The 26,198-nt window shown below is 43.6% G+C and overlaps 1 protein-coding gene across 4 annotated transcripts in view; it reads right to left on the bottom strand.

Moving 5' to 3' along the window:
- Nucleotides 1-853: 853 nt before the first annotated feature.
- The window catches only part of TTYH3 (tweety family member 3), a 75,807-nt gene continuing 50,462 nt past the window's right edge, over nt 854-26,198 (bottom strand). For 2 of the 4 annotated variants that reach the window (XM_052772666.1, XM_052772668.1), the window contains exons 6-15: nt 23,819-23,891; nt 23,391-23,466; nt 15,479-15,534; nt 14,124-14,216; nt 13,911-14,003; nt 13,003-13,139; nt 10,778-10,954; nt 9,777-9,852; nt 7,510-7,611; nt 854-2,099 (exon numbers count right to left, since the gene is read on the bottom strand). In XM_052772666.1, the coding sequence (XP_052628626.1) occupies nt 7,531-7,611; nt 9,777-9,852; nt 10,778-10,954; nt 13,003-13,139; nt 13,911-14,003; nt 14,124-14,216; nt 15,479-15,534; nt 23,391-23,466; nt 23,819-23,891 (862 nt within the window). In that variant the 3' untranslated portion in view covers nt 854-2,099; nt 7,510-7,530. The remainder of the gene's footprint in view (nt 2,100-7,509; nt 7,612-9,776; nt 9,853-10,777; nt 10,955-13,002; nt 13,140-13,910; nt 14,004-14,123; nt 14,217-15,478; nt 15,535-23,390; nt 23,467-23,818; nt 23,892-26,198) is intronic. The other 2 variants (XM_052772667.1, XM_052772669.1) reach the window with 2 other exon arrangements.

The following is a 26,198-nucleotide window of genomic DNA, read 5'->3' as shown; positions in this document are numbered from 1 at the left end:
AAGAAAATCCTGCTTCCAGAGATTTACAGTGAAATGTGAAGTTTTCTCCAAAACCTTCTCTTCCTGTCTGCATGGTGGTGCCTCCTCCCTGTCTCCCTCACTCCTTTGAATGGCAATAGCTGCCCTACAGCTTTTGCAGTCTATTAGTGGTTTCTGTCTCAAGAGGAGTCTCAAAGCTTGCTCTTCCACAGAGCTGGTACCATTTTACAGCAGATACCATCATCCTGGTTAGCTACCTGCTAGGAACAATTCCTACCTCACTGCAAGAAGGCAACGGACTTGAGTTAAAGGCAGATTGGTAGATTCTGTGCCCCGTACAGCAAATATGGGGTAAACAGACACCGAGTCTGAACATCACTGAGGTGAAGACTAACTGCCTCTGCCAATGGCTCAACTGCAGTTTGAGAGACACTTCCCACTTTATTTCCTCTGCCAGTTATTTAATTTAATGCTCAGCAGCTACACTAAGATGCCCCTGCTCAGAGGTAAAAAGACAAAAAGGAACACCGTAGTGACCCTACTGAAAGGGCAGTACTTGACAGTACCTCCCAAGAGGCAGTCTCCTCTTCCAGTAGGAAGCTGTCAGTGCCCTTTGGAGCACTGCTCTTCAGTGGAAAGTACAGCACCAATAGAGGATGTTGCCCTCTGCAGGCACCCAGCTGCCTCTTTGCAAGTTGTGTTCTGCCTCATGTCAAGAAAAATGCCTTACAAGTGCCTTAATATGGTCAGATAGTGGTTAGCAATGTGCCTCAAAAAACAGAACGAAATAAAACAGAATAAAATAAAAATGTGTTCTGACAGTCACAATGTTCTCCAGATGTCATTTGGGTTTCTGACTCTGGAACACAGAAGAAGGACTGAGGCTCCAAAAACCTCCTTCAATACCAGTTCAGCAACCTTGTGCTGTACATCATGATTTAAAAAAAAAAAAAAAAAAAGTCCAGCAGAGTTCACAGGGTCACTCCTGTAGGGAGAGCTTGCATTTGCTATAAATCCACTGGTGCTTCCAGTCTCTCTTGCTTTTGCAAGCTGACTGTCCCATAAGATCTAGCATCAGAGAGCTGAAACTCTTTAGTGCAAAAATACCCCCCCCTAAAGTCTTACAAGTCTTTTCCTGGAAAAATTTGGCACCAAGTGGGTGGCTGGCTCCTATTTGATCTGTGTGTCAGCCTTGTAAAGGCAGCACCCAGAATGCCATCTGCAAGTACCTGGGCTTCCCTGATGGAGCAGAGAGGTCAGGTTCAGAGCAATGGATAAGGTAGTTGACTGGTGCTGGGACCCCCTGCTCCTCCTCAAGAATTCATGTGCTAGATATAATGGGAAAGAAAAAGGCATTTTCTTAATGTATTTTTTTTTTTTTTTAAAGTTAACCAGGGTAGTGGGATGGTTTGCTCTAGAAGAGCCCCAGGCTCCCACATTACAGTGGATATCCAGTGATACCATGAGACAGGAGTTTCCCTCCTCCCTCACACAGGGCACTGGACCAGAGGACTCCCATCAAAATGCTGCATCGTGCATTGACTCAACATTCCCTCGTTGTACGCTAGTCATAGGCACTGAGCCTCTGCTTCTTCAGTGTTTGACAGACTGCTGATCCCACTGCAGGAGTGAAGACGACCTACCACCATCTTTCACTGAGTCCCTCTGGGGAACAGAAGGGGAAAAAAAGGGGACAGAAGATATTCACCAACTTTTTCTGATAGGCTACTCTAGTAAGTTGGCCCCCAGGCAGGTGGACCCAGTTTCTTGCCTGGGTGCTCTCAGTTGCTTGCCTGCACGTGCTTGCTCTCTCTCGCACATCAGGTACAACAAGGAGAAGGCTTAAATTCAAGAGGAGCTTCCACTCCAGTGGGCAGGTACCAGGTTGGAGGGGTGGTCTGGACTGGAGAAACAGAAGGAGCTGCACTGGATTTTGGGCAGAACAGCAGGATTGTTCTACGAGGACAGCACAGGGGCACAGCAGTTGGCACATTGTTTAGTCTGACTGCACGTGTGGGTTTTGTTTTTTTTGCTTTTGCTTTTTCATTTTAATGCACACTGCCAGCATCTGGACGAGGTTGGTTGGTGGCGAGGTATTTGGCTCTCATGCTGGAGGTGTACTGGAGGAAGACAAGACAAAAAAACAAAACAGAACAGAAAAGTAAGTCAGAATGACTAATGTAAACACGGAACCACAGATTACGACCACCTCCCAGCATAAAATGGTCTGTATTTACAGCAAGCGTATCAAGGAGCTGCTGGCTCAGTCTGACAAGGAAAGTTTCACAAGTCACTGCATAGTCCACTCTGAGTAATGTACTGTCAGCCTGCTGCAAGGATGCTGGCCAGGTCAGTGCAGATGGGCTAATGGTTCATCCAAGCTCTCTACAGAGAAGGAAATCCAATAGTCATTGAGTTGAAATATGCCATACTTTGCTTGGGAGAAAAGAGGGAAATGGAAATGATGCAGATGTAAAACCCCACCTTACACCTTCATCCCCTCTTAGTCATGTTATTGCTTTCAACCATGCCAGAAAAGGAGGTTGAAAAGAAAACGGGTGCGCACTGCATTTTTACATTGCATTTTACAGCAATGAGGGCATCAGAAGACTGCATGCATCTCAGATGGGCAGCTTGAAAGACAAGTGTGGAAGAATGAGCCTCTGAACAATTTATGCCCAAGAAAGAACAGATCCTGCCAGGCTGGAAACAGGCTGCCATCAAACAAGATGATATTAGCTAACATTTATCAGATGGGTAATAATCCACTGGGGCTTGGGAGCCAACCTGTGTACTGTGCAGTAGTAGACAAGACTCCTGCTTGGGGGTGAGAAGAGAAAGTCAGAAAGATGAGAGGTTGTTTTGGTTTGGGGGGTTGTTTTTTCTTATTTTCTAAGGAAGGTAATCCAAAACAGCTCCCAGAAGCTACTGAGGTAACATCTGCCATTCAGCTTTGAATAATGAGCTGAAAAGCATGTAAATAATACCCAGCAGTAAGAACAAAAGACTTTGCTTCTTTATGCCAATGTGTTCAATGCCTTCATCGTGACTACATTACTGCTTCTGGAGTTCTGCTACCATGATACTAACAACCAAGCAATGAGGACAGACATTTTATTCCTCTTTTTATACCAGCTGGAGCTTGAATAATTCTATAATATCCACATCTTACTTCCCAAGAGTGCTCTTCAGCATACTGACTTTTCATCACCTTTAAAACAGAACCACATAAAATAGCTGGTTAAGCCGGCAAAGAGACAACTGAAAGGCAGTTCCACACCAGGAGGTATGATTTATCTTGCCCACTGGGAAAGAACATTATAAGGCATCTGTAGGCTCTCAAAAGCTCAGCTGTCCAAAGGGGTTTTCAGAGAATTAACAGTATTTTATCAGTTTTCCTTCAAAGACTGACCTGGGCTGAACCTCTGCACAATAGAAGACAGAAACTGCTCCTTTGGCAGAGCTGACCCATTGGCACAAGATGAAGACACCTGTGGCTTATTTGCACAGTCATCTTTCAGTGTCTTCCATAATTGGAAAACTTTCTGCAGAACATGGATCTTAATATAAAACTCTGGCCCAGAAATGGCATCTATATTTAGAAGACAAAGGGTACATCTTTCTCTTTTTAAGATGTATTTTTTGTCAGTGAGAAGGAAAAGGTAGAAAGTACCAAGCTGAGCCAGTTTAAGGACTATATTCTATACAGTTTATTAAATGTGATTACTGTTTCAGAGTTAAAGTTTAGGGCATTTATTAAAACATATGAGACTAACCCAACAGGCTCAGAGAAGCTTAGAAGTCAAAGAACTTTCTCATAGAGTAAGTAGGGCACGTTTCGGGTAGTGCAATGCTGAAATTACCAGCCAAACATCATGCTAAGATGACGGTCTTAGAAGGAAAAATGCATTTGATTGCTCATTTTCCACTTGCATTCTGTATGGTGACATGCAATAGGAGATGAGTATGAACAGAGAACTTCCAGGTGCTAACGTTTTGTAAGAAGCATTTAGGAAAAAAAATCTCAGATCATGGAAGGTTATTGTGCATCTTCCTGGCCAAGTCATATAGGTTCAGCACAAAACACGCAACATCAACTTTCTTTAGAGCATTAAAATCAAGAAGAGCCACTTGATGAACTGCATTTCAAGGATGTACAAAGTATACCCATCATGGAGGGAAAAGTAAAAAAGAATTCAATCCTTCCTTCACCAAGAAAACAGCCCACAGTTGTTTAAGTGTCACTATAAAAAAGTAATCAGGAACACGAGATTTGGACAGTCAAGCAGAGGGCATTTTACATTCAAACCTACCTGCAATCCACCACAAGGAACAAATCAAGACTCAGAGTAGTCAGAGTTAGGGCTGATGTTCTCTCCTTAACTCAGGATTTTTGCGCCTTTGTACCTTTTCCCATTATGGTTTGAATCAGTTACTCCTTCTGTTACAGTGTATTTTTAATGACCATGATAAGTGCGATTGAAACCTGGAAGTAGAGAGCTAACACTTCACTGCACACCTCTCGTAACCAGCACAGCTCTATCAGTGTGTACTGGATCTCCAGTCACTGCATTAGACTCCGTGTACAAATGCTTTGCTCCACATGCTGTTGACAGTAGTCCCTCATCCAAGTCCTTCAGTGCATCCTCTACTGCGAAGCAGAGGAAAGATGCTGTGGAATACACAGATCCCAACATCTGGACAGGCCAGCAGATGAAGATGTATCAGCAGACACTTGCCAGTCACATGGATATGAAACCAAACTGTATTACCCATAGTTAAAATAACTAAGTCTTTAGCTCCTTTAAAAAGTAATTCTAAAGACTTAAAGCTTGAGAACAATTCAGAGCTAAGGAGGTCTTGGACTGTACTCTGAGGTAACCTGGATACAGTGCCTGACACAGCTATAAGGTATACAGTTGCATTTAGTTTCCTTTAAAGAGGAGCTTTCATAGAAGGTTAAAGAACATGCACAATGCAGTCATTCTTCCAGTACTCTTGCTGGAAGTACCCATGTGCCTATACACCCTCGTTTACCCTTTCAAAAACAGCACAGAGGACAAGTTTCAACCCATACCTTCACCACACTGTCAGCTACCCTAAAAAGAGTACCTAAAAGACTTCTTGTTACCGTTTCTCCTTGTGGCTTGTGCTATTCAACACAGCACACCCCTCCGTCACTTACCAGTTAGCTAGGACAAACACAGCTGATTGCATGCAAGTTTATTTTATATTTCTCCAAAGAGAAATTTTTGTATTTCTCCTTCACATTCAGCCTTGTTGAGGGTATAAACTTTCATAGGTGTGGTTTGCCAGCACATACAAGTTAGGTGCTTAACACAAAGGAATCATTGGTTGCAAAAAAAAAAAAAAAAGGAATAATCAGTTAATTTTAGAGAATTCTACCAACTCCTGTGAACTGTGCAGAACATGAGTACTTCACAGCTAACTGAGCTATGCTAGAAGATCACTTACCATATGAAACCATGACTCTGAGTATAAACCATTTACTGTTTGTGGTTAAAAAACCCACATGTATCTCTCAGCTACCCTGACTTTGATTTCCTGCCAGAGCTATTCAGGTAATCCAACAAAGACCAAAGCTTCTGGATTCAAGTTCTTAAAGGTTGATCCACCTCTCAAATAGCTAAAGCACAGTAAACACACAGGGTTTGGTATCGTTATGTATGGGAGGTACAAGATGCAGATAAACAGCCAATTTCAGCCAGTGGGTTCTGAATTCAAAGGGACTTAAGTTTTCCAAGTCAAAAAGAACAGAGCTTCTGTTTGTTTTTAAAGTCTTGGAAAGAATGCAATGCCTTTTTCTTACCCCTGCAGACAGCCACATTAAACTCTGGGTGTGACCTTCGGTAAACAGAAGACAGTGCAGACTGAGATCAGGTCATGTTTCACAGCCCAGAGAAGATTTCAAGTCCAGAATGAAGACACTAGATTCCCCCACCCCCAGCAATATTTTATTTCATGGAATAGACCCATCTAACATCGCTACAATACCACCTGCAGGAACCAAAAAGCAGAAAAACCACTATAAGCTGATGCCCAAAAGCAGTCTTTGCAAGACTTAAGACTGAAGAAAGTTTTGACTCTTTCAAGGGTGCTAGCACCATGCTTCAAGACAAGTTTGTTTGTGTTCATGCACCATGGCAGAGGGCTTCAAGACACCGGATTCAGACAGCACCCTTCCCAGCATGTCACAAGGCAGGCAGACAAACAGCAAGAGGCAGCAAGAATGCAGACCAAGCAGCAACATGACAGAAAGGAATCCAATGCAAGGCTGACAAAAGTCCCAAAAAGAACGGCAGAAAAGAAGGAACAGCAGCTTTATGGACATGTATTTCTGTGAACAGAATGTAAGATACGGGTCATTGATTGCATGAGCCAAAAGCAATGGGCCCTCTGTTCCAACTGGAACCATCACCTTCCAGTTACTGTGTGACTGCAGTTCCCTTGAAGGAGCACTGTCCTTCATACCAGGCGAGTTGCCTGGTAACTCTAATTATACCCTATATTCAACCAAGCTAAAAAACTACAAGGCCTAATGCAGACCACCTACTCTTTCTGTAGGCACGTGGCTTTGTCATGGACCACTGTGAGGGAAGAAACACTGGCTATCTTGCAGAACATCAGCAACTACAGCCCATTAGGAATTCAGACAGTGAAATGGTACTAGGAGGGCCCTGTTCACAGAGCCTGTGGGACATGGATGGGATGATTTGGACACACAGAACAAACAAAACAGTAAAAGGTTTTGAAACAGAATGAAGCAGATCTTAGTGCTTATGTCTGGACCCTTAGGGAAATTTTTTTTTAAACTTGCTCCTTTCTTACTTTAAATGCAAGGATAAAAGGAGAAGCTGCACAAAGATCTAACAGACAATGAAGTAACTCTTCAGGACAGGTCACCATTACCAGCCAGGATCTTTCAACAAATTAAAAATCCTACTGAGGAGCTAAAAGCTTGTGGCAGGTAAGTATTGGTGGTTTCAGGCACATGCTGTTACAACCAGTTAAGACAAATAGAAGAGCAGTAGGGCTCAAGGGAAGCCACAAGCTGAATTAAGACAACCAGTCCTGACTGAAAAGCTGCTAGATTGGTTCTCTTTACTTCTAGAAAATGGCTTCTTGTGATGGGAGAACTTCTATTCTGCATTTGAAGTGCAAGGTTAGTTCTACATTCAAACAGCACTCAGTACTAAGTGTTCAAACTGTTCTCAAGTGCGGACTCTGGAGTTGAAGCTGCTGTGAATTGGCTTTTGTGAGGCATGGGCACCTAAAACCCTCACAATGTGCACCAGAAGCCTTTACAAGGTTGATACTGCTCCTTGAGTCTGCACCAGAGCAAAAGCTTATTTTAATTTTAACCCTTGGCAGGAGGGAATGGGGTGGGAGGTGCAGAGGGAAGGAATGTGAAGAAATAAAAGGCACTGGCCTGGGATAAACAGTGCAGGGATGAAGGGAGTGGTTGGGAGTGGAGAAGGGGTTGAGCAAGAAGGACCTTTTTTCCAGTACCTGTTCCATTTGCGGGCGCTGTTACCAGTATGTCCGTGCACTGTCCGAGGGCTTAAGCTGCCAGCTCATATGGCTGCTACTGTCCATGGCAGCCAAATACAACTGTGATGACGCAAGAAAGAGAGAGAAAAAGAGAGTGCAGCCTCAACGTGCATGAAAAACACAGTGCAAGAAAGTGAAACGCTGCGGTGTGTGTCAGCGACAAGGTGGGCTCTACAACCCTAAGGGAATAGCCCTGTGGCAAGAAGGAGAAAACAGAAGGAATGAGAGAAGGGAAAAAAACAAACAAACAAAAAGCCAGGAAAAGTAACGGACAAACAATGCAGCAGGATCATCACATCTTAGTTTTCACCATCTGTTCACAGAAAGCTAAATGGAATCTATCAGCTCTGTCCATTCACTGGACATAACCTATTTGGATGGTTATCCCCCTTTCCTCCCTCCCCAAAAGAGGCAGGGACACGTGCATTGGTATTGCCTTTTCATCTCTCTCCTCCCACAGATGATTTGCTATGAAAAGTTACAATTTCTTCTGCCTCAGTATGGTCTCAGCCACCTGCTATTGAGAGCTGCGAACACAAAAATCCCAGAAAAGCCCCCTTCCCTGCCGCCTGCCAACATGAGAGTAGACAGTATTTTTCTTCTCTCTGCTGCCTCTCTACTATGTCCCTCCAGCAAACACATTTATCCTATAGCCTGTTCCTTGCCTCATCTAGGGAGAAGCTCCCCTCATCTCTAGGTGCAGCACTGCACTCTCCTCCTCCCCCAGCTCCTGTGCTTTCCCTATAGCCCATACTGATGGCTGCCAAGTCAAGTTACTCTGGAGAAAAAAAAAAAAAAAAAAAAAAAAAAAAAATCTCATCTTCATCTACTCTCAGAAACCAGGCTAAGGCACCAGGACTCACACCCCCCCCTCAGGGTATTAATGCAAACAGCTACTGAAGAACCAGGGAAATTCTTGCATAACTAAAGCCTACGCGGAAAGGAGTGTGCTTTCCCTGAAGCAGAAGAGCTGTAGGGCAAGGGGAAGCAGGACCTTGGTCTACAGACTCTGAATGAACATATGCCTTGGCAGTACCAGAGGGACAGTGCCCTTCCTACAACAGGAGACATCAGCGGTAAAGCATTTGCCACGCTGTACTGTGTGCAGCACATCAGCTCTTCTCCTGAGGACCATCTCGTTGCTGGGAGCAGATAACGCTACCAGAGCCTGTGATCAGAGTACCACCAGGGATTCAGGAAAAACTCTTTGTGAAGGTTGAAAGAGGTCTGGCCAAGTACAGAGACAAGGATCAACCCTCCACTTTTCCACTTTCTCTACAGCAAGATGAACTGGTCCTTTTGAAGTGAAAACATGAATGTGATGTCCTCTTTTCCACCACAACTCCTACTCCTTCATCCTCCAACCTCCTCTTCCTCCCCTTCCCATGAATTTGAACCATGCACCACGGAGTGTATTTTCTTTACCTATACCTGAAGACCGGTTGATTATTAAGCATGCTACTACTTATCCTCTGTAATCACATCACCAAGTTAGTGAGCACTGCGATGGCACGTTCTCCAAGTTCTGGTGTAAGGCTTACAGGATCCAGTGAAGGAGGGCAAGATTCATCTAGTTCTTACACAGACATGAAGGCAAGCCCATGTTTTATCCAGCATACAGAAATGGCTATCAGGCCACTCCAAATATCAAAACCTTCCATGAAAGTTTTTTTTTTTTTTTTCCTCCATAGGAAATTAAATACAAAAATAGATTCTAAAGAAAGTAAAACAGTTGTGAAAGAAAGATTAAAAAAAAAATCTCAACTGAAAAAAAAATAATACAGGTTTCATCCTACCATTTCTTTAGGGCAGATTAAGGAGAGAGGTTCAGCGATAACTCTGCATTTACTGTTTTAACAAGTTTCTTTTTTAAACTTGAGGAACCAATGCCACAGATAGCAAGTACACTGCATGCAAGTGAATCATCCTGCTGAAGTCATCCACCATCTACTCATGCACTTCAGTGGTAGCAGGACTGGGCCCATAGGATTACCATTGTTAATAGATTGAGTATTATTCTTTTTATGCACAGGGTCCAAAGTAGCATAGCAGGGTTTTATTCTCCACGGCAGGTGAGACATGGCTTGTCTATTCAAATTGCTGCCATTTATGGGCCAGATCCTGTGTTTGGCTGCACAATCAGCTCCCTTGAGAGTATACAGGAGTGGTAAATATGTATTCCCCAAAGTTGCTGGAGTAGAGAGGAGCAGTAAAGAGAGACTTACTGAGGGAGGTGGGGACTCCCGGCCAATGAGCGGGGTATTCTCGCAACGGGGGTTCTGGAAATTTGCATTCTGGCTCCTAGGAAAGGAAGACACACATGGTAACAGGGGTATGTGCCATGCTTCTCTGGGGAAAGTCTGACTGTGACATGGGACAGAGCATACGCATCCCCAGAACTACCGTATCAGGTCAGTCTCCCTCAAAGCTTTTCGTACAGGCCAGGTGGATCTCCCTTTTTCAGACAAGAGCACAAAACTAGCATTATTTTCCTCAGATTGAGCACTATCTTTACACTCTTACTCAGAAGGGCCCACACTGAACCACGTCAAGTGATTTAAAAATAGGTCTGTGTGAAAATCTGCCTCCCTGAAGCATCAGAACTGCCAAGCTGCAGAAATGGAGATAAAATGAGGACAAAGTCTAAGGGGAAGAACAAAATGATGTGCCAGCCCAAAAAAGATGGGTCCTGAAGGTAGTCCAAGTGCGATCAGGGTTAGGCACTTCTGGAGAAAGCTCTGAAGATCCCACCTGGACTAGGTAGCTCTGGACTACAACAGATGTCAGAGCTGACTGCAAATATTGCGGAAGGACAGAGCCTGCAGGTTTTGTCTTGGCTCTCAGGAGGCTTAAAAATCTTCTAGCAAGACTGTTCTGTCTGAAGAATTAAGTCTTCTGGTGATCAAAATCATTGTGTAATAAGAAGCCCAGACAATAATTTCCTAACTCTTTTCTCTAGACAGATTTCTAAATCCTGCAGGACAAAGCTGTTCACATTTTGGAGCATGCTCTCTAATACAACTCTTTCTACTGCAGCACTTTTAAGCTATTCCCTTCTCCCAGTAGATGCAATCAGAAAACATGCCTTTTGACACTTTGGACAAAATCCTTCATCACTTTCTACTGCTTGGTCGAAAGCGCCAGCCTCGCAGCACTTAGCGACAACAGAAATCACAGTGAAGCAACCTGGACAAGCCCAATACAGCCTTCTTGTCGGGATACTCACATGTACTCTGTGACGGGAGCATTGCTGACTGTGTGTGCTGCTGCTGGAATGCTGGTCTCACTGCCATAACTACTCCCACAGCTATAGAGGCTGGGCATGTGCACTCTGTAAAGATTATCGTGTGTTTGTCTACTCCCTTGAGCAGCTGATTCTTCTTCCCCATCATCATCTGAGCTTCTGCAAGAAGGAGAAAAAGTTCCTCCTAGAACCCTACAATTACCCCACATGTGGGGTTTGCAGGAAACCATGGTAATCCTAGGAACCTCCCAACCATCCTCCACACCTCCACATTTATACCCATTTGGGATGCCTCAGGGTGGCAGTGTCAAACACAGCCTACACCACAGTGACTCAGACCTCCCACAGATACCATCTGGACTTTTACACTTCGTGATCCCCTACAGTCTCCCTACGGTCTTCTCTCAGGGCTTGGTAGACAGCACAGTTCTGCAACTGCCCAGTCATACAACTGAAGGATGGACACACATCCTGAAATACATAGCACTTTAAAAAAAAAAAAAAAAAAAAAAAAAAAAAGAGAGAGAGGCAGTGAGGATGTAGTGCCATGCACCCCACAGAAAGCATCCTCATCCTTCAAAACTGCAATCTGTCTTTCCATTTCTTGTAGCCATGTCCAAAGAGCTTTTAAGAATAAGTCTCTGCAGGCTTCTCTGAACTCCCATTCTGGTTACAAAGGGTCTGCTTCAGCTTCCAGCAAAATCTCAGAAGTCTTTACAGAGACTAAGTTGCAACATTTGTGTCTAAAGGCTTTATTCTCTCAAAAATTCCAGGATTTTAAATCAATTTTAATGCAGAACAGAGCTGTTTACCAGCTGGCTCCTTCCCCCGTCCCATAGTATTCTCTCGTTCCTCCTGTATAGTATACACTGCTATTTTATCTCCCTAATTATGGCATGAAGCACCAAGGTTTGAAATATTTCCCATTTTAGCGAGGCTTGACAAAGCTAGTAAAAGGTTCTACAGCAAGCACTTTGTTGCTGGGGGAGACAGCATGGACATTGCTAGAACATCCCAAACATCACCTGCAGCTTCTGTACCACAAGGTGGCACTGAAGATTTATTCAGGGAATTGCAGCCTGCACAGACTCTTACAGGCAATAAGGTATGACATCCTCCACCTCCTGGAGGGAGGCAGAGGAAGAAATGGTGCTCTGGGGAATGCAAGAGGGAATCCTTAAGTTCACAGCAGCAGCCTGAGCCTGCTGGGGTTGGCAGGGCAGGCAGCAGCCCACATGGAAGGCAGCACAAGAGATACCACTGTGTAAACATTTCTCCTTCAAATGGGCAGACTACCATTCTCTTCCCGATAATGTCTCTGCAGCTGCATGTGGAAGAGGTAAGGAAACCAGCCATTTTCTTAAGTGCTATTCTGACGCATTTCCCAAGGCTTTCTCTGTGGGCACTGCAGGCCTGGCGGGCTCTGGCTTCCTGCTATTGTTCAAGATGTTCCATTTTACTTTGAACCTTGAGCCCAAGCTTAGACCACAAAAATCATGTTTTGGGATCACAGAACAGAATTTGCTGCACAGTCTACTGCTCTTCTGCAAGAACAGAATACTCAAAGCTATTTTAATAGCTGCATGTGGTGCAGCAGCCAGTGAAGTGAAGGTTTGCTCAAGACTTACTGATCAGCCTGGTTACCATCATTAATACTAGTTCCAAACAATTCTGCTGTTAGATGATTGCCACCAATTTGCAAGTATCTCATCTGCCCATTCTGTTGCCAACAAGACAGTTTCGGGTTTCTATCAGCTATGCAAGTCAGTTGCCCTAGCGTGAGCAAAGCCAAAAAGGCAAGTGTGAACTGCTTCCCATTCCAATTCTCTTCCCCATACTAGAATAAATGCCTCAAAGCAATGCAAGAGAATAGGTATTTTACAGAGATGGCACATAGTTCAAGCATTACCTCTCTCTACAGCTATAATCATTCATCTCTGTCTTGACTCATAGTCCTACAGTGTACTGAATACTCCGCACATATAATATTCCAGTGCAATAAGGTTCAAATGTAAATATTTAACCACAGCCAGAGCAAAAGCCAACAGGTTTTTTTTTCTGTTGGACCTGTGCTTATAAAGCCTCATCCCTCACACTCCTGGGATCATATGGGAAAGAACTCCATATGCTCATGGGCACAAATCCAATAGCCGGTCTTCGTTAGGAAAGAGCTCTACAATGCTACAGGATGTAAACCCTCTCTATACCTCTTTTGCTGCCAAGTGTGTGGGACGCTGCACACAATGGAACTGAACATGAGGGCTGTGACAAAAGAGAAGAGAACCAGGTAGATGAGGCCTTCCACTCCATCATAGCAAAAGCCCGTCAAAGCCTGGACATAATCCTGGAGAGAGAAATGAGCAGAGTTTCCTGATCACTACAGAGTTAACATTGAGCTCTAATTCAAAAGCCCTTCCCCTGGACTACATTCTCTGAAACAACATAAGAGATTGTAGTCCCTTTTCCACAGCATATTTCTATTTTAATTTCAGGGACCTCAAGTGTTTTTCATAACTGATCTCACCCTTATTTCCCCTCACAAAGTCCCTCTCAGATTTAGTCTTATTGTGTGGGGTTGAAAATATTTCCATGTCTAAGAGGGAAAAAAAAAAAAAAAAAAAAAAAGAAAAAAGAAAAAAGCCAAGGCAAACTTATCCACCCAACTTAAGATAACACATTTTTCATTAAGCCTCTCAGCTCCCTCACTATGTCCCATTGCCCAAGAACACAAGCATGGACTATCTGTTTCTCTGCCTTCAGAGATGCAGCTAGGGTAACAGTTAGGCCATGCTATACTGCAACTATAAGGCATTCCACTCCACAGGAAAGGCAACAAGCTATGTGCTATAGAAAAAACCTGAAGGCCCCTAAAACCTTAGGGCTGCAGCTTGCAGATGTATAAAAGGCATGTTATCTAGTTTCCCATGTTGATCTTTAAACAGAAACCTAACTTGATCCAAATTCCCATTCTCCTTTCTGCTGGAGTCAATCAGTAAAAGCTGTTGTAAATTGTTTTAGCACACCAGAGATTTGAAACTCCAAAATAATCAGTATGCTACAGGCTCTATACCCCCTTTGTTCTTTCTTAGCTCAAGCCCAGTTACCAAGTACTCACCAAATGCAGACTCCGACAGTCTACTAAAGCTGTCAGTTGCTGCAAGTTGATCTCTGTTGAATTTAAAACCTCCTGGATCCGAGTGAGATACTCCTGTAAGCAACAAGCTAGCAATTACTGCAAGGAAATGGCTTAGTAGGAGCTGATCTTGGGCTTTGTACAAGGGTAAGGGAAGCCAGAAAGCACAGGGAGAGCAAACTTGAGGAGAGTTACCTTGGAGGTGGGGTGCTCTCTGCTCGCTGACCTCATGAGTTCCGTAACATCATCCTGCATTTCTACCAGAGCCTTGTGACTTCCTGACAGCTTCTGCTCAACACAAAACATGCAGTGTTCAGCAACTCAGGCCACATGCACCGACAGAACTCCTGGCAAAAGGCTTAAATCCTACTTCCCAAATATTGAAGCATCATCTGCATGAATAGTACAAGTTAAGGATGTCTCAACTGACATGGGTGCAGCTGTGATAGGGCTAAGTTTGACTTTTACCAACCTGGCAGAAGTACAGACAAAGAGGGGAAGGGAAGAACCAGAAGAAAAGAAAAGAAAAAACAAAACACATACACAAAAACCATACACACAGCTGGGGCCGGCTCCAGGACAGAAGGGATGAAGAAAGAAGAGACACAAAGCACTCGTGTTCTCACCCCAGAGCACAGCTGGATTTTTCTACTAAATCAGATGGCTGAGAAAGACTTAATGTTAATACTAGAAGTTGTCTGTATTAGGGTGCAGCCTTCATGTTCCATTAAAGCATCCGTGAGAATTTCACATGCAATAGCATGTCAGAGAGTATACTGAGCAACCAGAAATGCAACAGATGGCAACAGTGCATCATACCACAGCTTGAAGTGTTCTTACCCACCCTTTAAAACAGAGGAAGACAAGACTTAAAAAATCCTAAATATAAATGGTGAAGCAGCTGGTGTCTGCCAAATGGTGGGTGGTGTGGGTTCATTCTGGCTTCTGATATGTAAGACAAAGTTTGGGATGGGCCCAGGTGCTGTTCTTCAGCCCCCACACAAAAGAATAATGACTCACATTTATACTTCAGGATACAAACCCTTCAACATCCAAGGGATTTAAGAGGCGTATGTGAGAATCACTCCCTCACCCACAGAAGTGGCTGCATTTGGGGAGTGGAGCATTGCCACTGTTTAACCCAAAAGAACCTGCAAGAAGAGATTCAAACCAGGAAGTATCTAGTTTCCCACCCTGGTGTTAATTGTGGGTGCTCTGTCTCCACACTGCTGGTCTTAGAAGAGTACCATATAAACAGAGGTACCACAAACAAAGCCATAGTCCTCACATCATCACACAGGGGCCCTTCTAAGAAGGCATCCTTGACCCGAAGCTACGCAGGTAGTGAAGAAGTTGGAAAAAACTGCTCACTAAATCACAGTGCCACCTCTTGCACAGCTGGAAAGTAGCTGCCAAAGCTTTACCAACAGGTGGAGTGCTCCCTAAAGCTAACATCTTGCAACTTGCTGCATGCTGGCATAGAAAGCATTTAACCTATACGCTGCAAGGTGTTCAGAAGTGGTGAAGGGAGCTAGGATGCTTACACTCACCTGCTGGAAAGGGTTGGGGTATCCAGCACTACAGGTAATGTAATAGCGGAGAGTATCTACAAAGACAAAAGAAAAGAAAGTCATGCTAGATACATTGTTCCAGCTTTGCAGTATTTTACAACTGCCACAAGGGAGGTGTTAAGTTCTGAAAGCAATACACAAAATGAAAATGCAATATAAATGGAATCACTTTGCTCTCTCCATGTAGGATTACAGCGCATGGATGGCACTAGAGAAAGGCATGTAAGCTGCCTTTGGGAAGAAGAGAAAGATTTAGGTTTTAGTTTGGTTTGTTGTTGTTGTTGGGGGGGGGGGTTTGGGGGGGGGGGGGATTGGGGTTTTTGTTGTTGTTGGTTTTTTTTTTTTAAAACAGTGAAAGGCAATGGGGCTGCCCCACTTAAATAGTTAGATGAAACATCCAAAAAGTTTGATACAGAAGTCAGCACTATCCACTGTATAAACATAAGACAAGACCTCAGTCTAGGATACATCCAACTGGATGTTTAGTTTCTGCAACTTCCAAGTGTCAGAATACCACTCTCCAGTCACTGAAAGCAACCACAGATTGCTGCCTAGGGCACATCGCAAAGAGACAACTCAACTTTCAGCCAATTCAGTTCACCAGCTAGGTCACTAAACAGCCACAAAAGAGTAGCGCAGAAGAGATAGTAGTGGTGATATAAATACAGGCTGCTATCAAAAATACCTGTGGAAGTACGCTGTTGGGCCAAAGGAATTACATACAAACATCCCTGTGGTACTACACAATGCTGAATATACCGCTTACCAAATGTACAAATTCAAGCATTTAAAAGATAAAAGGGCAAAAAAGACATCTTCACAACTGGGGATTCTTCTGTCATGTTCAAGGAGAGACTGGTTTTAGGCAGTGTTCTGTAGAAGAACATAAGAAAGTCCTCCTAATTCAAAAAAATCATAACTTTCAGTGATATCATTTCCTAAAAACGGTATCACTTTGAAAGCAAGCAAGGAAACTGATGGAAGACAAGTTCTTGTCTTTCTGACATGTATTAGGGATGAACAGGTAAATAGTAGTCTGTTTTCTGACGGATGTTACTTGCACATAATTATATTTTAATTAGAAGGCTTTAATTAGACTTTAACTAAAAGAGTGCATGTCATTTGTTTTGCATCCTTCTTTTGACTTATGCAAAAAAGCTATTTTTGGTATTGAGTCAATACTGCAGACTTGATCAGGAAAGCAAGCTCTTTCCATGTATTAGGATAACAGTAACATGTTATCTGTCCAAGGGACCTCAGATCATTTACTGGTAACATCCCAAAACTTAGTCTTAATACTGAGCAGCTCTACCAGTAATCACAGCACAGCAAAGACGTACTTGTAAACTTCCAGTTAAGACTGTTACAGTGCTCTGCTAGCAGCATCACTTATTTCCAGTCTTGAAGACACAGTTTATTCCTCCTCATTCAGATGTGTATGAAACCAGCCCGGTGCCCTCATGAGCCCTCCATAATACTACACCAACTGCGAGAGCACGCACAAATTACAACTATCAGGCTTTCCCTTGCCACTGTCAATAATGCTATCACGGGACGGAGCTCTGAAAGACTTGATCATCCAAGTACCTTTAGATTATTTCTCAAACATTTATGGTTCCTTTCCAGACAAATGGGAGCATGTCAGCTCAGCAAAATCAAGGGTGATGTTGGCTTGGTAAAGACTACAAAAGCCCCAAAACACACACACACTCTCCATTCCGCTGCCCCTGCCCCCCCAGCGTCCTTTTCTCCATTCTTTTTAAACTTCTGTCTGTGACTTTCAGTAATGCATATTCCAGGCTGCAAAGCTATTCTAACTTAGAAATCAGTAAAAGGCACAAACACAACCAAGCAGAGCTGTGAAGGAAGCAGACCTGACTGTATCCTGACTGCTGCACTTCCCATAAATACTGAATGCACCTTTCAGCAAGCCAACACACTGGAGACCAAGTGGTACAACACAGGCTGTCAGCTCCTGCACACTGGCAATGCAACCTGACAGCTGTTATTTATAATTCATTAGCCTACTTTGGGGCAGCTTCTGCCAGCTGCTCCATCTCCCTCCCACCGACTCTTTCTCTGGGATGACTTACATCTCCCCAGCCAAGCCTCTAAACAGCAATTAGCAAAATCTGGGCAGATAGGAGGGCAGCAAGAACTGCTTTGTGTGCCTCACTTTGGGCAGACCACATGAACGACTGTCCACAACTACTGAGCCAAGGAAAGGACTGCTCCCAGGCTCATAAATCACACTCAATGGCTACAGAAAAATGGATTAAAATGCACCTGAGAGAACAGCATAGCAACAGCAATCCACAGCATCACACATGGTGACCTAAAGGAGCTGTGATCTTGTCACCTATTTATTTTAAACCAACAAACCACTAAAATTTCTCTTAGGCTCCCACAGTGGTATCAAGTTTTACATCACCTTTGTAAGTGCATTAAGTTGCATGACATACTGTTAATACATAGCTCTAGAAATGTTTCTTGAGGGCCTTCTGGATCATCCCTGGTGGGCAAATTACTGGTGAGAGTTCCTGATATCATCACAGTTTGCAGCTTGTAAGCCCAGGATAAAGATTGCTGGTTACAAGTGAAGCAAAAAGCAGTACAGTGAAATAAGTGCGTCCCTTGCTTCACCATGGAAGGCAAGATCAACAAGGCTTCATTCACTGTGGTAGCACTGGCTTTGCAGCTGACAAGTGTGACACTCTGTACATAGAAAGTGCTTTCCAAAATGGCAAAGCCAGCAGGAGCAGCTTTCCCCTGCACTGAACCCAGCGTGCTAATAGCTGTGGCACTTTAAAGCTAAAGCTACAATAGGCAGCAAAGCTGCCTTAAAGTGATCCTGTGCTGCAAAGCTTGGAAATTAAGAGGAGTGTGACCCCTGCCTCCATACCACCAGGATGGGAAAGAGGAAAGAGCAGGAGGCACTTTCACCAGTTTTACACCTGGTGGAGGCTATCTGGTACAATACAAAACCTCACATTTCTGTCCAGAAGATAGCTATACTAACCCATCACTTGTACTCTGCTAACAGCTCCAGGCCATTTCTTTCTATAATTATCTTTCCAGTGCATTTTCCTCTCAAGGAAAATTCCTGACAGTTGGATGGGATTTTTGAAGCCGTCCTTTAGGCGATCTAGTTTATAGGAGAAGGGTTATGCAGGGTCACAGTTGCAGCTGCCTATGCCTGCTATTGCTAGCAGCAATCCTCCTGACCCACTCTCTTGGTGCACAGGCAATGTGGGAGCAGAAGGTAAGGAAGGGAACTACCCAAAATGCTTTATTTTTGCAAAGTCTGTTTTTCCTAGAAAGGAAAGTAGAACTGCCTACTGAAGACAGCTTCAGCTGCTAGAACTACTTATTGCTTCTGCAACCATGGAGACTTACTATTCACTTCAAAGCCCAGCCGAAATGCAAAAATGGCATTATGCACCCGCCAAAGGTGGCAAGAAGGTCTGTAGGGTAAAGAGCAATCAGAAAAAAAGATCCTAGTTTAAAAAAAAAAAAATCCCCATACCTAGAACAGCTTTTCCCAGCCCTTCTTCATCTCTATTTGACCATTCTCTAAGCAGCTTGCATTTTACATATTCACCCAGATGAGACTGTCTCTGTGGGTTCAATCATCAGAGAAAGTTGAAGTATATCGCCTGTGATGTCAAAGGAAGACGACTCTTTTGGACAGATTTTCTCGCCCAGGTAACATGTTCGCCACCAGGAGTTTAGTTTCCCTAAGGCAACGGTCTGATAGCAAAGGGAAGTACCTGCATAACCTGCATAACATTTGTATTTTTCTCATATATGCCACTTGTACTGGTGAAATCAGTCATCGCAAGCCTTCAGCAAAGAGCTCGTAGCCATCCCACATGCCCTCCACTCAAAGCTTTCTACTAATCAGTAGTCCAGCAAAACCACACAGCAAAACACAGTTTCTCAACACCAACATCAACTCAGCAGGATTCTCAAGAGTGCTTCTTTGGGCAAACTCTTTTCTGCAGTGCCCACTGAGCCCAAGTAATAACTGTGCAACAACCACATGCCCCACATGAGGTTTTGTCCTGACCTTACTTCTAGAGAGGAAAAGGAGGTGGTGGCGGTATCAGTCCTCCAGTTCATTCAGCTCTGGGCTTTTAAGATGAGAGTGAAACAGTGAGAGGCCAATTAGAAGGCTGTGCGTGACAAGAACACTTGCTGCTTATATCTGACCAGCTAAGTCCCAGCATCCAGCCTGACCAACTTGGCTGGGCTGGAGGTAAAAAGCTCCATTACCCATCCCCTGAGGTTTACAGTTCCTTCAGATGAAGTGAGTGGCTGTTCACCATGCAGATTTCTAGTACGAGAATCTGGAGAAAGCTCTTCCTGTTGTTTAGACAGATTGTGCCTTTTTATTTAATTTTATGCAGTAAGTCATCTGATAATAACATAATACCAATGAAAAAGATGAGACTAGAAGATGGCCTCCTGCTTTGAAAATAAACATCTTGGCTGCACCAAGTCTTTTTACTAGCAGCAGGAGCCGATTATACAGCCCCTGTTCAACTCCATTGGCTTTATCTCAATTAATGGATACTGGGTTGGTTAGGCACATAAATCAGCCTCTTCTGCAAAATGATTTAAGTCTCTCCTTCTCCATGAAACCTGCATTAAGGCTTTTTGCCCCCCCCCCCTTCTCCCCCTCCACCCCCCTTTTCCCCCTCCACCCCCCCTTTTCCCCCTCCACCCCCCTTTTTTTAATGCAGCACATTTTATCTACAAAACAAGGACATCTCCTCTCCAGCTAAAAACATGACAACAATAATAATGCACTTAATCAGATTATTCTCAGCTCCATTAATTCTATTTAGATTTGCAAACAGCAATTAATATAAAAACAGGAATATTAACATACTAGTTGCCCAGTATCCAACAGTTATTTTTCTGTGAAAACTATTATAACACCTCCAACAAAAAAGCATTGCAAATATGCAAATCTAGATGACTCAGTCTGAGTCTGAATGCCAGAGCATGGGGCTGGGAATACTAAAACACATTATATTTAAAAACAACAACTAAAAATAGTGATTAAAGGGAAAAATTGACCCAGCGCTACAAAGCTGCTTAAGATTAGTCATTGGTTCTTATATCCTTAAAAATAGATGGCAGCACCTAGCCCAGTATGCCATACTGCTGCACCGGCCAAAACCAGATACCTAGGCAAGACAGAAAACACAAGTGCCCTCTCAGCCCGACTTCAGCTGAAGTGATTCCCAAGGTAAATGTGATTCCTACATATATGGTAACTCCCAATGGATTCTTCTTCCATGGACTACCTGAGTCCCTCCATCCACTCACACTCTCTCTTAGTCAACTCTTTTCTGAACTGAAAAATTCACAGTTGGGTACCCTTTGGTGATACTAGCTGGAGCAATCTTAAAGTGTTTCTGCCTCATCCGTCTATACTGCTGTTAATGTCGGAGAGCATCACCCAAAGAGCAGAGGCAGCAAAGCAGAGAGTGTGAAGAGTCCATGCGCTAGAACTAGGAGCCTTCAAACAGGGCATCTTCCTCTGAGAGGACGGTGTCAATGCTGGCTCCCAGCTGCCTGCCCTGTCTCCTTGAGCTCATCACTCTTGTTGTACATACGGCTCAACTGATCACAAAGCAGCTGCTACAATTTACAGCCAAGCATATTAAGGGATACCAACACTTTTTTCAGACTTTTAAAGATGTTTCTAAGGAGCCGTTATTGGGATTAAAGTGTCATTGAGCAGTGCCACATTGCAGTCCTCATGTTGTGATTCTCCTTCCTGCTCAGGTGCACAGGACGGTCCTGACATCGGGGACCAAGAGCTATTTCTGTAGCTTCCTGATCATAAACTATGACACAGCAGTGAAAATCCACATGGGAAGGCAGAACATTTGATCATCTCCCAACCAGCTGCCTAGTGCTATGGCAGGCTCAGAAGTTAAGACCGATTTCCTTCTGAAAAAAGGAAAATGCACTCACGAACACTCAACGGCTGCCTAACAGCAGGGAGCTGACACACCAGCAACCCACGGAAGGGGCCACCCTTCCAACTCAAGCCTGTGAAAACACCTGCTCTTCCTCCTCTTCAGCGTTTCACTTAGACCCATTCACTGTTATTTATGTGCCTTAACAACTGTTATAGCTGGCGGTGTTGCCAGAACAGAGCCTGATTTCACCCAGGGGAGCTGACTGTCCCTGCCAGGGGAAGCACGAGGAGGGACAGAATGTCAGTCCTGCACTCACAGTTAGCCTTTAAATGAATGATACCAATTAATGAAAAACTGCAGGAGCCAAGCAGACAAGGGCAACTGAAATGGAGTAGCACAAAGGGGTATTTCCTCAGTTTCCCAGGGTCGATCTAATTGTTACCAAACATGTGCCAGAGCTGATTTGGGTTACCAAATTAGTACAGCACACAGTTGGCATTAGCATCAGGTACTTCCCCTTGGCCTCACTGACCCATTTGCCTCCTTGAACAACTAGGAGACTAGCTTGGCACCTGAAGTCACATCTTCATCATCTTCACAGCCAAGAGAGGATTTTCATCTTGTCCAGTGTTAAACACTCATTCTCTTCCCTTATTGTGTTTCTTTGTAACAAAGAGAGTTGCCTGGCTCTATCCCCTCCTTCCTAGGAAATCAATAAATAAGGCATTCCAAAAATAACCTGTAGGGTGGTAATATCAACCTGTGCATGCTCTTTTATACTACATACTGCCTCCAGACAAAACATTTCTTATTGCTTCCAATCCCTGCATCCTCAGCCATAGCTACATACCTAATTTCCTATCAGTTGCACAGCAAAAGGCAGCATTTGGCTAAGCACAGAGCCATACACTAGGCCTTCTGTACACAAAGCAAAGATTCTCCAATTCCACTAAATAAGAACCAGGAAAAACACAAGTGGCTCCTTTTGCAACTCAGTGTCATTGCCTACTTGTGTTTTATCATACACAGAACTAGATAGAGGAACTGTCAGGGGGAAAGAAGGTAGGAGAAAAGAAAAGTTAACTTTGTTATCTAAGCAGCAAACTCAGTTCTGAAAAATACTTTTCCTTTTTAGCACTTATGGTATCTCTGCTGGCAGGTGCCCAACCACTTTTTTTGTTAAGCCACAGTTCTGAATGCCACTGTTGCCCCACTGAGGTCCAAACTGGTGGCACCTCTCATCTCACCAACCACTTCAGTCTAAATTAGGAGCAACAAACCCAAAAATCCATTAGTTCTTCAGCTGGATGCCACTGTGATGCAGGCATATTGCTCTAAATGGAACAGGATAAAGAAAGCAGTCAAAATACTGCATTTATAATGGAAAGGGAAATTCATACTTCTTCGTGGCAGTTTCCATTCATTTACCCTTTAAATTAGCTTTAAAGAGACTACTACTTATAGCCATCATTAAGAGAAAAAATTATCTATTTGTTGATAATAGATATAAAAATAAGTATTCTAAATTCAGGAATACAGACCCAAGAGCAAGTTTTAAAAATGACAACTCAAACTTCACACTGCTATTGCCACAGTTCTGTCACTTAGAGAGAACAACAAGATTCAAGAGTGCTACGTTTAAGCAAAATAATCCAGGGACTTCAGTTGTTCCATCTTATCAGTTATTTCCACCTAAGGGCCAAGACAGAAGAAAGGTTCTGAAGGCTCTTCTGACAAAAAAAAAAAAAAGCATACATGTGCACTTCTGACCAGGGTATAAATGCTTCTTTGTGAAGAACATTGGTTTTCCAGACCTCCACACACATATGCTTTTCCCACTGTATGCAAGCTCCTCTGTTTCAATCACAGCCTTAAACTCTCAGCCGCTTCCATGCTCCTATGTGACAGCTGGAGCTTCAGTACCCTGTGCCAAAGCCAGTCCTAGCACTTACCAGCACTAAGCACTGCATTCTCTTCAACCACTTTGGAGACATAAGCATCGGGGTTAATACAGAAGTCACTGGAGCCCTAGATAGATGCAAGACAAAAGGGAAAAGGAATATCAAAGAACACCACTATCAAAGAGCAATTGAGCCAGGTTAACATCAGGGAACCCTGTACTATAGGAGTGTTTCAGATGCTGAAGTCTCTCATAGTCATCCCTACTAGCACTGCTTTACACAACCACAGCAGTGCTGGAGTACTAGCTAGCGCGCCACACCATGGAGAAAGGAGGAGCTCTGTACTTTTCATAGATGGAAATTGCTAGGACAGCTACTTAGAACAAGATGCGCTACAAAACGGGCACAGCATAACATTAATCTCGCGTCTGATAAACCTGCAGCAAAGGGTGAATGGGACTTGGATCAGAGCCACTTACCACAGCGACAGCCAACTCCAGACCCAGGGATCCCCAGCTGACAACCAGGGCAAACACCCCAAGCAAGCACACCCTGTGGGAGACAGACAGATGGCAGATGTAGAAGCTCTGATTTCAAGCAGATCCTTTCACAAGATGTATTATTTAGAGTCCAAAGCAATTACCAAACCCAAGAAATTATCAACCACTGTATCTTGAGACAAACTATCCCGTTTTATGTTGTGGACAGCAGCAACCAGAGAAGTTTATGTCCAGCTGTTGGTTCCCATGTTACCTGGCCCTGGGGCTGCAGGGGAGGGAAGAAGAGGGTGGAAGCAAAGTCTCACCCTGCTTCTAGCAGGGAAGCCAAAGGCACAAAGACACAGAGGTGGCTGTAGGGAAGGCAGATCGGCAGATGGATGACTACAGTCCCACCACTCTCACTATTCCCATTCTGGACTTCCCTGATCCAAAAGATATTTGAAGAAAAATATGCCGTATCAAAAACCCCACAAAAACATACTGATCCAAAACTGGACAAATCCCTCCTGTTTCTAGAATAAATGAAGTTGTCAGGTGTAAGCACTGCACAGCTACGGACAGTGGGAGGGAACACTCAGCCCCTGTTAGGACACCCGGCTTTGGTTCCAAACTGCATGCACCTGAACAGCACCTAAGCATCCCACATAACCTCAGGAGAGAGACACTCATCTGCAGGCAAACAGTTCAGAGCAACAGTTTAGGTGCCTACCGCTGCCATGCAAGTCCATCTCTGCACTGATTTTAAAAGTTTTGTTCTGACAGCTACACCTCATTACCGACAGAAATAGTGGGAAGTGTCTGCTATCAAGCAGACACAAGGCAGAGGGATGACAGAGCAGCGGTCTCAGTGACATTCAGCTAGCATACACCAGTGGAAAAGGCTTTTGCACTTCCCCAACCAGCACATTAACTCTTCACCTTTGCTGTCACTATGAGTGCTAGAGATATTTAAGCAACAGTGCTCCTCAACTCCCTCAGGTATGGGGATGCAGACTAATAAGCAGTTTCATTTTATGTATCCCTATCTTCAAATTAAAGGGACACTGGCTTTCTCTCTCAGGGATGCTTTTTCCTTCAGGCTTTGAAACACAAGTAGGTTCCCTCCCACCCACACCCTGAAGAAAACAAAACAAAAACCTGCTCATAACCAAGATATTCTTTATTCAAACCTAGTGCAAGTATCTCTGAGAGGAAGGGACATATCTCTTTTCTGCTACATTTGTCTCACTGAAGACTAGAGCTTTAGAAAAATAAATCTATGGATCTCCATTTTCAAAAAAAAAAATCTATCCCTCAGTTTACCAACTTATTTTAATTCTGACTAATCCCTATTCTGTGAATGGATCTGTGGCTCATCTTGCAGAAGTACTGAAGCTTCACCAGACTGACCTGTGCGCATAACTCTGGAATAAGACACTAAAACTTCATTATGCTTTTTCCAAATGGATGCAAAAATTATCAGCCATGGATCAGTTCTGTGGTTTTATGACATACGGACGACAAGGCTTGGTGCCTCCAGCTGAGCATGGTAATCAATAAGACACATTTGTTGTTTTACTTTAAATGAAGATGACAGGGTCAGTAACTGATTGCTTAGCTAGAAGATCTAAAACTGGCATTTCACCATCTTGCTTGGCTGTCATACACTTGCTTCTTTATGCCATGTGCTCCCTTTGGGGAATGCCTTAATATGAACTTCTGGCTAACAGGGAATGAGATTCTAATTTAAACCCTGGGTTTACCATCTGTGCATACACTTGGACTTTTGTCTGTATAACCTGCCAGGTATGAAGTCATCTGGTAAATAATAAATCTGAATATGCATTCCAATTATTAATGGCATCACCATGTACCAGGATAAACTCTTGGCCATGTCAGTTGTCAAACTGTCACTATGTTTATGATACCAGTATCTTTGCCAAATGTGCCAAGCTAAACCAAGCTACAAGATAGGGAGAGGAATATTTTTTTTCTTGTAATGGGGCCTGAGTATGGCAGCATTTGCAGGGCTTTTTAGAAATAGACATGCATTAATATTGCAGTACCATGGCAACAAGACTCCTCCTCAATGGTACAAACCATTGCTTGTTCTCAGCTTAACATTTCTTCAGGTGTGACAGCCAAAGGTAAACAAGAGCAAATCGTGACACAAGACATGCTACCAGGTTGTGTAGATGTATGCAATGCTTATCATCGATTAACAAATGCCTTCACAACTGTAGAGAACTAAAGGGAGATTTTTAAAGCCTGTAAATTTACGGGAGGATGTTCACATTACTATATCCCAGCAAATGGAGACTACCAATGCTACCCAGTGGAAGGCAGACGGCCCATATGAGTTCCTCATCTTTGATGAGAA

The sequence above is a fragment of the Harpia harpyja genome, chromosome 21 (assembly GCF_026419915.1).
Source record: "Harpia harpyja isolate bHarHar1 chromosome 21, bHarHar1 primary haplotype, whole genome shotgun sequence".
NCBI lineage: Eukaryota > Metazoa > Chordata > Aves > Accipitriformes > Accipitridae > Harpia > Harpia harpyja.
Note: the sequence above shows the minus strand (reverse complement) of the source record. Positions and strands in the feature narration are given on the sequence as shown.